General features: G+C 34.7%; 1 protein-coding gene across 5 annotated transcripts in view; it reads right to left on the bottom strand.

Annotated features, from left to right (window-relative positions):
• LOC125035894 (transcription initiation factor TFIID subunit 4-like) overlaps positions 1-15000 on the bottom strand; it is a 39870-nt gene that overhangs the window by 315 nt on the left and 24555 nt on the right. For 2 of the 5 annotated variants that reach the window (XM_047628234.1, XM_047628207.1), the window contains 11 exons: positions 10536-10727; positions 7778-7993; positions 7546-7665; positions 6885-7016; positions 6566-6765; positions 6007-6197; positions 5254-5384; positions 4886-5068; positions 3172-3285; positions 2168-2203; positions 1-2044 (listed from right to left, as the gene is read on the bottom strand). The exon at positions 1-2044 is cut by the window's left edge and continues 315 nt beyond it. In XM_047628234.1, coding sequence (XP_047484190.1) covers positions 1931-2044; positions 2168-2203; positions 3172-3285; positions 4886-5068; positions 5254-5384; positions 6007-6197; positions 6566-6765; positions 6885-7016; positions 7546-7665; positions 7778-7993; positions 10536-10727 — 1629 coding nt within the window. In that variant the 3' untranslated portion in view covers positions 1-1930. The remainder of the gene's footprint in view (positions 2045-2167; positions 2204-3171; positions 3286-4885; positions 5069-5253; positions 5385-6006; positions 6198-6565; positions 6766-6884; positions 7017-7545; positions 7666-7777; positions 7994-10535; positions 10728-15000) is intronic. The other 3 variants (XM_047628221.1, XM_047628214.1, XM_047628227.1) reach the window with 3 other exon arrangements.

Here is a 15000-nt window from a genome sequence, read left to right as displayed (position 1 = left end):
ATAAAAACTGTAAAAAAAATAATAAAAATAATCTTCATACGATAAAAAATGTAATAAAGTTCCTCATAATAAAAATATAACTACAAGTCAAGTTAAGACAAAGACAAGACGAACTTCCTTTGGTACAGAAGCCAAAATAACTTTCATTGTAAAATTACATGCCAATTACAAGTAAAGATCTAACTTACTTTATTCATTTCAAGCATTATTAAACCGCTGTGTGCAAATGATAGAAAAGAAGGAAAAGAAAAGAAAAGGAAAAAAATAAAAATAAAGAAAAAATCTGAATGTTTAAATCCTTCACTAAATATTACAGCCCAGCAACTATAGGCCCATTTTTTTAGATTATTTTTATACTTTGTATAATTTCCAAGAGCCCAAGACTGGCAAGCTTCATGTAGGTCTTTCTTATCTATAGTATTTGTATTGGTAAGAATGTCTGAGGAAAAAAAATAAATAAATAAATACCAAAGATAATTAAAAACTGGATAAAAAAAACTTTTACTTTTTCTAATCTAAGATCTCTCAAAATCTGGATAATTTGGACAATTCAAAATTCCTTCCAGTCGGCATCAGGTTTGAGGATATAACAATCACTTTTGACATGGAAACAAATGTGGATTGTAGAGGTCTTTCAATTCATTAATATAATCCAAGTCCACACACATTTACAAAAAACTCAATTTAACTTCAAACTATTTTTTTTCCTGATTGCACAAAAATCTTTTTCTATTTGAGGCTTAAATTTCTGCATAGTTTACATAATTCCCTGCATGAAGCCTGCATCGCACACTGCATCACACACACAGAGCGAACTTTGGCAACACTCATCCATTCCTTGGGGCAGACTTGGCATCTGTCTTAGGGATTCATAAATAAGGGTTAAGGCAGCCACCAAGAGTGCAAAACTCTATGGAGTCACAGTGAAAATAATAAGGGGAATTACAAGGCTTGTGTTTTGCAGTCTGATTCCTTCTGCTGTATCACTGATGGCTGTTTGCATGTGGGTAACTGATCACATCTGCAAGTGTGTATTTTGAATTTCTGTGACTGTGATATCTCTAGAGAATGTCACTCAAGGTGCTTGACCTTATTATTCTGTGTACACTAGAGACAAACCATATATCTGTGGTAATTTACAAGAACAATACAGTAACAGAAAAAGGCCTCAATCTTTTAAAAACTGTACATTATCTACAGAGGCTGTGTATGAAAGTTCCTTTCAGCTTTTTTTTTTCTTTTTCCAGTTAACATTTTAACGATAATGTGTATCAGATAAAAATATTTGAAGATTTTCCTATCCAAGAAGTATTTATACAGTTCATGCACAAAATAGGGTTGTTACTATATATTTTGGGAATAAAAGAAAGGTTTGGTTGTACCTTCACTGGTGTATAAGCCACTATATGCAAGTCCACTTAGACTGGGCTGGAGCATTTACGGGCTCGAGGCTTTGCATCATGCTTGCCAATTCAAGTCAGTGACCCTAACATGTTTCCACCTCACTGCTGCACCTCGCAAGTTTGTTCACTGACACTGCAGTCTTACAGATCCTGCAGGTTTAAGTCTGTGTTTTGTCCTTACAATACGAAGCATTGCTAACAGGAGGCTCCAGCCCTATCACAGTCCCTGTGGAGCTACCATGCCACAGGCATGTAATTAATTAAGACACTTGCAATGCTGCATGAGAGAATCACAGATCTTCTGCCTTGCTGATGCTGACACCTCAGTATTGCTGGAGCTTGCCGTCACCTCTCCGGCATGGCTCCTTGCACTTGGCTTCCATCCCCCACCTGCCCCACACTGGCAGTGGTACCACACCTCTAGAGGGAGAGGCGCATCCATGGGCTGGTAACTATGGGGGCGGGGCAATGGTGGCGGCGGCAGCGGGGCTGAAGGACGACCATCCAGTGGTGCTCTTCCCAGCACACTACTTGAGGTAAGACCGATACAGTAATGTGGACTTGCATAACTCCTTTTCTTGCTCCATGAGGAACATGAGATCACGCAAATTCACCCTTTTGATCCGTGGTCGTAGTGGCATCTAGAAGATAAAAGTAGTCATGTCAAGTTGTGAATATTACAAACCTGTGTGTGAATAGCATGTTCACTAATGTAACAACTTTTTAATTCTATATATATGCAACACATCATTTCAAAAACTTACGTATTTTTGGGAGAAAGTTCCACTGAAAGTTGCACCCTGTTGAATATAAATATTTACATAAGTGATAGACTGAAAAAAGTGGTGTCATATATATATATCACACATTTTACACACACACACACACACACACACACACACACACGAGCACATGCACATGCACACACACACATGCACACACAAGCACGCACACACACACACACACACACACACACACACACACACACACACACACACACACACACACACACACACACACACACACACACACACACACACACACTTGTGTAAAAAAAAAAAAAAAAAAAAAAGATTACCTAACTCCATACATATACACATTCAGTATTCAATATTGTTAACATTATCAACACTGAAGCCTTGAACTTACTAGTTCCTATGAGTGTTTTGAATTACTTAAGGGCGAGATACAATATTTTTACACATCATTCACCATCTACTAGTAACAGTCTCAACAACTGAGAGCGATTCCAAGGGGAGGTACAAACCCATAAGAAAGAAAGAAAATTTTCCTTTACATTGTCCCACAATTTCCTAGTTATACTACCTCCCCAGCTTTCAGGAGAAAGACTGGAGCATAAAACTGTCCCATATGAATCTGGCTTTCCAATACAGTAATTCAAGGTCATCCAGACATTTTTAGTATAATATACAAGGTATGATCCAAATATTTGGTGAAAGATAAAATAACAACATCTTATTAAACATTAGATTCATTACATTCTTCTGCTTAGAGCAAAATTTTGTGTTTGCAAATTTTTACTTTTTCCCAGTGCACCAAATGCAGCTGACATAATTTCACTCTTTGGTTTACTACAGCATAAAGGTCTGTGAAAACCAGTGGTTGGTGGCAAGAAGAATAGTGGATGACATACCATCTGTCACAAACTCCAATACAACTGAACTCAACCTTAATAAGCACAATCATCTACCTTTCTGATCAGGCCTTGTGAGTGGCATGCTAAGAATTACAAAAGAAAGGCACTTACGTCATCCATTGCCGACAAGTCCAACTTTGGTTTCTTCTTGGGGCCCTGAAGTGCATTGAGAGCAGTTCGATTGGCATCTCGCTGTCTCATTTCCTCCATTTCCACACGTTGCATCTGCATGAAACAAACAGTATTTATTTTAGAAAAGTGTCATAAAATGAAACATGAAACATTGTCATGTGGACATAATTGCAATGATAATGACTATTTACCATCAAAATACATGACAAGAATGAACTTTAATAATAATAATAGTAATAACAATAATAATCATCATAACCAAAATAATAATTCTTATTATAACACTAACAATAATAACAACAAGTAATGACTTGGTGATAACATTATCAATCCCATTCCACAAAAGTCAGTCCTGGTATAAAGTAGCCTTTTGCCTATGTGTTTTTGCCTTGATTAATTTTACTACAGTTCTCTTCCTATCCATGTATATCAATACTACCAAAGCATTAAAGGCCAGTTCCAACACAATCCTTCTGGAATTCCTCAAGTAGCACATTACAAAAAAAAAACAAAAAAAAAACATTGTAGATGTGAGTCTCCCAGTGCTCTTGGAAGAAGGCAAAAGAAAAGCTCTACACTGGTTGTGACAGGTTAACCCTCTTCCCTTGTCTCTATACATTTCCTTTCCATATTATTTCTGGTTCATTAATTTTCTTCTTTCATGAATTTCATAACAATATGTTTAGATTTGAAAGAAGTGCTGTTGAAGTGGTTATGGGGCTCCTTTAAGACCAGTCATTTTAAAGTAGTAGAAACAAATTCCAGAGATAGCTAAGGCAAACTTTCTTGAGTCCAGTGCAGTGCACTAAGCAAGTAACTTTGGTGTTTACTGTAGCACTATTTATCTGGCAATTCCTATACCCACAAGACATGAAATATACATTCATTAAAGGAAGCTCTTGTATTTGCTGTTAGGTCTCCATGTTCCATTCTCTAATTGATAATTCAGATTGCTTATATGCTTATGAGAATACAGATGCATAAGCAGATTGGCACTGTCTGAACAGATCTTATGTGATACATAACTGTGAATACACTTGTATATACTAAATATTATTTTCTAAGTTACTTGGGCATCTAATGAAATTAGTGTTAACTGCCATTGCTGGTAGCACAACTGCAGTATAATTCAATTTGTATTTATAATCCTTATATTAACAAACATGGCAGAGCCTCTATCCCCTATTGTTAAATTATTCAATTACGAATAAGTACTCAAAATTTGTGATATCAGGTTTAGTACCACTTCTATCATACCAACTTTCTAAAATATAAATACTTATACCACGTGATAAAGAGAAACAGAAAAAGAAATACTAATCAAACCTGTAAATAGTAAATATTCTTAAACCATTTACTAGCTCATTACAAAGTTTGAACAACCACAGAACTTTCAAGAGACTTATAGCTTTTAATCATCAGGACCAACATCACTGAGTTTGCCCTTTTCCATTATACTGAATTTGGGATTTTTTTTGTAATGTCAGCTATTTCTTAAGGTGAGGTAAAGTGAAGCAGTTTCTTGTGTAAATATTTTAATTGTGGAAATAAGATATCTACACACATAAAGGATAAAATACACTTTGGATATTTCACATCCATCCCACCAAGGGTTATTTTCCAGAAACACAACTTTTAGGAAAAATGGCTGATACGGATGACAGGGAGAACTTTTCCTAACAACGTCATTTACCTCCTTTGCTTTGGCCTTCAGCTTTGCGGTCTCTGGATCCTCCGATTTACTCCGTGACTTTGCCGCTCGCATTAGCATCTCTCTCTCCTGCTCCTCTTTGCGCTTCTTCTCCAACTTATCCAACTCTTCTAGGAAACGAAGCTGACCTTTTACATCTTGCACCACTTCGTATCTGCTGTCACTCTAGACAAAGGAGAAAAAGGTAAGCGTTACAAAAATAAATAAATAGAAAAATAAAATAAAATACAATAAAAACAGTAATAATACCAATTCTGATCTTTTTCTTTTCACATATCTATAAGATTCTCATGAAAAAAAAAATAATAAACTGAAAGAAAATGGTCCATCACTGAAAAATCCTTACTCACCTTAATTATATCTAGCCTGTGTTCCGAAATGACAGCTAATTTTTCAACAATAGTTTTCAGTCTCTCTTGTGTGGCATGAGACACCAAGGCAACTACATCTTTTGGAGCCTCTTCCAAACCATATTTTGAACCTGCAAAGATGCTCAAGTTTACACACTGATCGAAGACTGGATATCGTATGAAGTAACATTTGTGTTGAACTACATGCTAATACATGAATAGGTGTATAAAACAGAGAGAGAGTGAGAGAAAGGGAAGGGAAGGGAAGGGAAGGGAAGGGAAGGGAAGGGAAGGGAAGGGAAGGGAAGGGAAGGAAGGACAAGGAAAAGAAGGGAAGGGAAGGGAAGGGAAGGAAAGGAATGGAAAAGAGAGGAAAGGAATAGAGAGGAAAGGAGAAAAGAAGAGAAGAGAGAGAGCATATGAGAGAGAGAATATGAGAGAGAGAGGGAGAGAGAGGGAGAGAGAGAGAGAGGGAGAGAGAGGGAGAGAGAGGGAGAGGGAGAGAGAGAGAGGGAGAGAGAGAGAGGGAGAGAGAGAGAGGGAGAGGGAGAGGGAGAGAGAGAGAGGGAGAGAGAGAGAGGGAGAGAGAGAGAAGGAGAGAGAGAGAGGGAGAGGGAGAGGGAGAGGGAGAGGGAGAGAGAGAGAGAGAGGGAGAGAGAGGGAGAGAGAGGGAGAGGGAGAGGGAGAGGGAGAGGGAGAGGGAGAGGGAGAGGGAGAGGGAGAGATAAAATATCAAATAACTTTGATACTTACATATTTGTTTTATTCTCTGAGTCAGTGGAGTGTTAAGAAGGAAATTTTCGTCTTTACACGACCTGATTTGTGTCCCCACAAATCCTGTGGATTCCAGAATTCGCTGTGACTCCTCTCCCAGGTTGACCCCTCCCATGGCTGCCACATCATTGATATCGTCGTCAGCCACCCCACTTGAAGAATAGGAACTGCTTTAGAAACACAAAGAAGAATATGAATAGCAACTAACGGCTCTCCTATGAAGCGGACTTATAATTCCATTGCACACAGATAGTGGCAAAGGTTACCTTAACTGCAAGCTTTGGTATTAAGAATTTTCAATTATGATGATGTGAACTTGTTAATTTATTTTTTTATAATCAATGTAGGTGAATCTGACATGCTGTCTTTTATCCCAGAATAGGAGCAATATTTCTCATTAAATAATTATAACCTCTAGAATCTGTCAAAGAACAATGTAATTCCTGCATTACAAAAAAACAGAATACGTACAAACAAATATCACAAAAAAGCTATCAAACACAGAATTCCATATATATCTTATCAAAGATCCACTAACCTATATGTGAAGAGCTGGTTTTTGTTACTTTTTTCTTTGTCTTTGGTAGGAATTGTCTTATTAACGGTTATAGTTTTGGTTGCTGTGGGTACTGTGTTGGTAGTGGTGCTGGCAGGACTGCTGGCAGCAGTTGTATTCTGCCTCACAGTTGTTACCACAGTTTTGCCGCCTTGAACACGAACTTGCTGTACCTGTTGCTGCTGTAAAGACAAAGACTTAGATACATGTACAACAAAAGGGGACATAATTTTCCCAGTAAAGAAATTCCCATCTTCAATCAATCACATTAGCAATACCAAGTGATCTTTATCTAACTCACCCCCACAACTCTGGCAGGTGTGGGAGTTGCATTGACTGGTCGGTGAACTACAGTTGTGGCTGTTGCAGCAGCAGGTGCAATTGTCCGAACCGTCCCAGAAGTTGTAGGAGCTCCAGGCCGGGCGACAGACATCTGAAATAATCACGAGTTCTTGCAAGGCTTGTTGGACATTGAAGTATGGTAAGTAGAGCATCCTAATGTGTGAAATAAAACCAATGTAAAATAAAATCAAGGATACTAACATAAATGAAAAATCTAGCCAATTTACTTAATGGGGTTAAGAATAAATGGGTAAAAGCCAGCTAAATAGCAATCTTAATTTACATTGGGCATGTGTACTATATAAAAAAGGAGCATTTTTCCATGATGTATGGCAATTAAAAAAATACACTTCATTACCCTTAAAGTATTTTTGTAGAGATATCAAATGACAGTTAATGAAAAAATACAAATAAAACATTAAGTGTGTAGAACTTATTTCTTTTTTTTTTGTGATGATATTATCATATGATATATTTCATCTGGTGCATAAGCAACTTAGGCAACATAAATATTTACCATTTCTTTTACAAGCATCTCATGTATCCTTAACATTACAATTAGTACTTCCTAGTCTGTCATTACTCAAGTATATTCCTCGCTTCCTCTATGAGCTACCTACCGCAGGTATGACTGTGGTGACCCCTGTAACAGGAGTGACTGCAGATAATGGTGGAGGCCGCACTCCATCAATGGTTAATTCTCCACGCGCTAGGGACACACGCAGGTACGGCAAAGTTTTCTGTGGGTGAAAAGATTATTCTTCATCACGCACCAGCAAATCATGGAGAGAGGACAGTTCCATTACCTCTACCACTTAAAGACACATTTAAAGCAATGCAATACTGACTTACCTTAAGGAAGGGAACAAGGCAAGGCTGTGGGGAGGAATTGAGATCTTTCTGAAGCTCCTCTGTAAAGACTTCAGGCTCCACTCGTCCCTCAATGAGGCCCTGAATCAGATTTCGAACATTACGTGCCACAGTCGCCCGCTGCTCATTCGCCAATTTCAGTAAGGTTGCCAGAAAATTTTTACATTTTGTTTTTGCGGATTCGGCTGAGATAGTTTGCTAAACGAATGGAAAGAGAAATTTTTGTTTAGTATTCGAAGCCTGAAGCAAAGATATTGCTAAATCATCAAAATCATGTAACCACAAATAGCAAAGCTTATGTTACAGCCAAAATACCAAATTTCATGGGGAAAATAATACAACCTAAAATAATAAATACGTCACTTTCAAACACTCAAAACTAAAAAAAACAGGTGAATACATCATTAATCAGTCATGCACATAGAGACAAAGACACAGACAAACAGGATATAAACACTGGTAAACCATGCATGAAACAAACAATACACACACACACACACACACACACACACACACACACACACACACACACACACACACACACACACACACACACACACACACACACACACACACACACACACACACAAAATTAATTCGTGAATAGTATATGCAAGACTTTCTTCAGCCAGATCAAAGCTAGGAACTACATCCTGCTTACAACATCAAGGCAAAATTATGAAACTGTATATACTATAAATTACAATTAACAAACATGCTTGACAGCAGCATAATTATCAAAGTAGGGTACATAAAGTTGTAAAGAGTATATTGGTAATAAAATGAGTCTAACCATAAAAAAAATATTACACAAATAAAAATATTAATTACTTATAACTGGCAAAAATCCTGTCTAAAGATAGCTTGCATCTTTTCAAAAGTACACACACATCACACACATTTCTTAACCAATTCCCTGCCAAAAGATTCTTTACAGTCAACCAAAAGATCTGAATAGCTATATACAAATACTAACTCTTAATAAATGTATATATTATGTTTTCTCACTCATTCTGTATAACACCATCTCCTAATGATAGAAATCTCTTGTACTGTTAGCAAAGTGTGAGGTCTAAATCACAGAAGTTTTCTGATTCATAAAAGAGTCATCTGGATTAGAAGATATGGAGTTAGCTGTGACAAATATAGAAAAAAGTATGAAAGAAAATTTATAACTTCTTAGTTTAAGAGATGTATCTTACACTTTTCAATTATATCGACATCTGAAATCATGTAATTTTAATGACAAAATAATTGGAATACGGCAAATGCATCTCTTCCCTGTGAAGTTTTCAATATCTTTAATATACAATTTTTTTTATCAATAAACTTATTTTCTTAACCCTTTACCTGCCCAGTCTGATTTTCTTTCAAGACATCTTGGAATTTCAAAATCTGAATTATCTCCATCACCAGATTTACAGAATAATGGACAGAAAACATGCAAGAAAAGGAAGAAATTTGTACGTTCAGCAGAGGTCCCTGGCAGCAAGAAAACACAAACCTTTGCTGCCATGCCCACAATGCTACTTTATCTCAACCTATCTGTTACATCACTCATTAGTTCAAGTGACCTGGACCCAGCACTGCTATCATGGCATTTCCTGATATCTTTTATTCTGCATAAAATTAGCCATAATAATATGTTACAGAAGGTAAAATAGATTATACACTTCTAAACATACATACATACATACATACATACAATAGTGTATAATCTATTTTACCTTCTGTAACATATTATTATGGCTAATTTTATTCAAAATAAAAAAATATGTTTACACACACACACACACACACATATATATATATATATATATATATATATATATATATATATATATATATATATATATATATATATATATATATATATTATATATATATATTTTATATATATATATATATATATATATATATATTCATAATATATATATATATTACACATATACATATACATATACATATACATATATAGATAAATATATATTATATACTATAAATATATATATATATATATATATATATATATATACATATATATATAATATATATATATATATAAATATATATTATATACTATATATATATATATATATATATATATATATATATATATTTCTATATATAAAATATATATATAAAATATATATCTATATATATATTATATATATATACACACATATACATATACATATATATTATATATATATATATATATTATATATATACACATATACATATACATATACATATATATACATAAACATATACATTATATATATATATATATATATATATATATATATATATATAGTATATAATGTATATATATAGTATATAATGTATATATATAGTATATAATGTATATATATAGTAAAATATATATATATATAGTATATAATATATATATACATATATATACATATATATACATATATAGATACATATATACATATAGATACGTATATACATATAGATACATATATACATATTTTTTTAACAAAAAGGCAAAGGGTTAAAGATTTCACAGATGACTCTTTTTCCGTTTCCATCAAGCACCTTAGATGAAACTCAAGTACAGACCAACTTTGTAACCCCAAAATAAATAAAAATAAAATTATCTCTCAAGTTCTCTTTTTGAAACTATTACCCATCTCTAGCACACCATGCTAAACATAACTGAAAAGAAAGGAAAAAGAAAAAAAAAAAAAGAAAATTAATGATGTTATATACTCACAGAGCCTCCTGTTGCAGCAGCAGGCTGGGTTGTCTGGGTGACAGGAGCCACAGCAGTGGTAGGAGTTGTGGGTACGACTGTACCTGCCACTGTTGTGCCAGGGGTGACAGGTACTGTTGTGGGGTTCACAGCAGTACCTGCCTGTGTAGCCATGGTGGTGGTGGTTGTCCCAGTGGATATGGCAGCAGTATTCTGTTGGATTGAAAATACACAGTTGAACTAAATAAATTCCATGACTGAATAGGTAGGCTTCAAGGTACAGAATTATCAACAACAAAAAATTTATTACACTGATAGTTTATGAAAATGAAACAAGGTAATCAAGACATTACTATATAACCATGCCAAAATGCTGTCTTTCTTCTACTGCTACTGCAAACATGCACAATCTTACATGCAACTAAATACAGTTAAGCAACAGAGGAAACTTGATCAAATATAGATGTGTCTTATCATGCTTCTTTTTGCACTTTTTAAGTTATCTCAGAGAAAAGTGGAAATTTCAAGAAGGTAAGCTGTAATAGTTTTGTAGATTCCCCCCTTTTGGAACAGAAATACAGTCCTGACTATCAACAGAAAAGGCTACAGCACAGGGCGAAACATCCTTTCCTCTTTACACTATTTGGAAATCTACAATAATTTTTATGCATTTACAGAATCTAACAAAAAAGGGGGATACATCAACAATTCCCAAGTACTTTTGTAGTACATAAATGCATTTATACATTTCTTTTTCTAAATGGACCATAACCAGATTAGAGGCTTGTTTCTTATTGTGGCCCAACTACAAGAACAGATATTCTTGGAACATGGAGGGATGAACAACATTAATCCAACATCCATATCAATCAGGATGTGGATAAACATAACAGGTGAACTATCTTACATATCCTGAGGACAACATTAATTCTAAAGATGTAGGTAAAAAGGTTCAGTGTGATAACTCCCTCATAAAAGCAAGAGTAAAAGAAAAGAAAAATCATAATTTCATCTTACAAAATGAATCTTCAGTAAGAAATGGCACTTTAAATATCATCAAATTGAAGATTTTAATCCCTCTGTGGTTATTCTTCAAGCTTATTCCACAAGTGTGAATGTGTGAATGTGAGAATGTGCATGTACACATATCCAAATACGTGTAGCATTTTGCAAATAACTGCAAATGATTGGCCAAAGAGACATATTGCCAGAATGAAAAAGAGAGAGAAAAAAAAAAGTGAGAATGAAATGATCTAAATGGACTTGTTGAAGTTGGGGCATGAATTTACCTATGAGAGAAGGGCTGACCACAAGCTATTCTGGTGAACTGCTGAGGAAATATTGTATATAAGTTGGAAGGAATATAATCTAGGGCTAAAATCTGCATGAATATTCTCTTGTTGAAGAAGAAGCACATGAGTAAATATAATGAATCAGAGGTACACGTATGGTCGATCACAGTTTTGTTTATCTTGTTTATATATAGATGACTCCAAGACCACTTTGTCAACAAGGAGATAATAATCATGCCTAACTGACCTCACCTGACTTTCCCATTCCTTGCATTTTTGGTTACTTGTCATCTTTTCATAATATCAATATAAACATAATAATCATTCTACTGTTACTAACAATACAAATAGCAATAAAAACTACAGATTTTAAAAAATCAAGGAAAGGGTAAACAGATGAGATCAAGTAAGATTAGTAATTGACTCCTTGTTGATTAGGAAAAAGTGGCGCCATCTATGTATACACAAAACCAATAAACTAAACTCAGTAGACAAGGCATATATGTACATGCCATCTCCCAGCATCATTGGGTTAATATGTAAATACATGATAAGAAAACAAATGGCATAAAGATGTATATGATGCTAATGAAGAGAATAAGAGGAAAGAATTAAAATGAAAACTGAACTGTACCACTGTGTCATAATACTAAGTACAGGTTGAACTTCACCAGTGCATGATATGCAGGGCCAGATACATGTTGAAGTAGAAGATTTTCAAAATCATAGAAGCTTGGGGATAAAAAAGACAAAACTGTCTATGTGCTCTCTTTGGGGCTTAGCTACGTCTAATTCAAAAGGAGTCCAGGCTTGTAGAGCAGCATTCATGGAAACCAAACTGACATCACTGACCAACATCAGTGAATGCTAGTTCCATGGAGCTTAACCTGTACTGAGAAATCAGTGGAAAAGTTAGTATCAGCTCTTGACTTTAGAGAAAACATTCAAATGTCAAAAGATACAGACACAGAGATGATGCCGGTTTAGACCTCGAAAAGAATACCATTCACATGCATTTTCAAGACCATAATAAGCAATTTTTAGAGTGTTGTAGGCAGATAGAAAACATTTCTAAGAACAGAGGACGTTATGGTTTAAATTGGAGACCTAATTCTTAGTTTTCATATATGATGCACATACAACCCTGTGATGACTGACATAACATACATGGGATGAAATTGCAAGCCATTTCTTACTGGTATCATAAGAATTTAAATTTTACACTACTCCTAAGAATTAGAATAACAGAAAAAAAATATGCAGCCCTGATTTCTTTAAACAACTTATCTCGCACAAGATCCATGCATCAGATGAGTTGTATTAATCAATGCCAATTACAACCCTCGCCAAATAAAAGGACTGAGAGGTATTCTATGTATCAAGTAATACTATTACCTATTACCCGATATAAAATGCATTATACTAGGATTTTTCTTTTCTTTTGATGTGTCACCCTAATATTTATCATAGGGATGTTGACTGTCTCTGTAAACAACATACAGAGATGTACACTACAGTGCTTTTATTAACATTACTTCTTTGCATTTCACTAAGAAAGCACATTAGAAATACAAAGCCATCGTCACATATATCTCCTTAGTATGTATTCCTACACATGAGAAATGAGATAAATAAATTTGCCACTATATATAATAGTCTAAGGAAGGGGTCTTAACCTGGGTCAGTAGCCAAACCAAATATCTGAAGTTACTTATGACAAATTATCTAATGGTCATCTTTCAGACATTTACTTACCACCTACTTTAGGCTTCTGTAATAGAAAAATTCTACAAGTTGCAAAATAATTAGGCATGACTAATATGCAACTTAAAATGCAATAACAACAAAAGGACTTTATCAAAGTAGGTAAAAGTTCTCATCCATTACTTTTGATACAGAAAAGCAGTTAGCGAAATATTCTGGCATATAACATCATACTGCATAAGAACATGTGTTGGCAATTTCATTTACAATTAGAAAATGGAAAAAGTTATCTAGATATTGTATCACATTTGATATATTGGGTATAGAAGTTGTAGCATACCATATATACCAATAATAAAATACTGGTTTTCAGCTCAGTTTCTGTAAGAGCCAACAGAAGAATTATATTTTCTATGGAAAAAGTTGAAAAAATCTAGACTACTTTCTCTTCCATAAATCTTGTATGTCGTTCATCATATACAACAGAAGACCCCCATTCTCCAAGATACTCAAGATTTTGGGCCAATTATATGGCTACAATATATATTTCTATTGAAATAAATATAGCTCAAGCTCAGGCTACGCATAGGAGAATTTGCATAAGTTGCCAAGCATGCAAAATATAGGGGAACCATGCAAAAAGGAAAAATATATATATGTATACCAAGTTGACTATCAATCTCTTAGTTACTCCCCTTTGCTAATTAACTCTTGAAACACTATTGAATATTTTCTACAGTAGTGGTAATTGTAGTGTGGGAGGAAGGGGCCAGGGGGGTAGCTGGGCGGGAGAGGGACCGATGGGTAAACTGTGCATTTGGTAGCTCATAAACAGATACCTTACTCCATAATGTGCAAAATAAAGGATAATCCACAGACTGCATAAGGTGTGAGACAATGTGCCGTTAGAAGCCACGATGCATTAGTGTAGGTTCTCTTGAATTGAGTTGTACGAGGCTACTAGGGGGAAAATAAGGCAGGACCAGCATTACCAGTAGTGCATTTCGGATCATTCATGAGGGAGAGTGTAAGGGGCTAAGGAGGAGGCCTAGGCCTATGGTAATGAAGAAATGCAATATGATCTGAGATGAACAAATGTAAGAGAAACGAAATTAAACAAAAAATATGTAGAACCAAGTCCACGTACATTCTGTTACCTTTAAGCATATCGTGAAGAAGAAAGTGAAACTAATAATGAGAAAAAAAGTGTGAACTTTAAAAAATAACAATAAAAAATCAAAGACTTTTTAACAACAATTTTAAATAAAATGAAAATTGCTGGCAATAACAATTAGATATACTTGACATTCAACTTAGGAAAAAAATATTAATATAATGAAGAGAACAAAAAATCATAAAAAGTTAAAAGAATGATAATGAGGATTTAAAATAAACTATTATTGAAGACTTCAGAGTATGAAAGACCAACACACACTCCAATGAAATTGCAAGTATGAACTGTTCTGTTGAAAGAATTGGGGGAGGAGGAG

This window comes from Penaeus chinensis, chromosome 2 (genome assembly GCF_019202785.1).
Source record: "Penaeus chinensis breed Huanghai No. 1 chromosome 2, ASM1920278v2, whole genome shotgun sequence".
In the NCBI taxonomy this organism is placed as follows: Eukaryota; Metazoa; Arthropoda; class Malacostraca; order Decapoda; family Penaeidae; genus Penaeus; species Penaeus chinensis.
The sequence above is the reverse complement of the archived record's forward strand: the minus strand, read 5'-3'. Positions and strand labels throughout refer to the sequence as shown.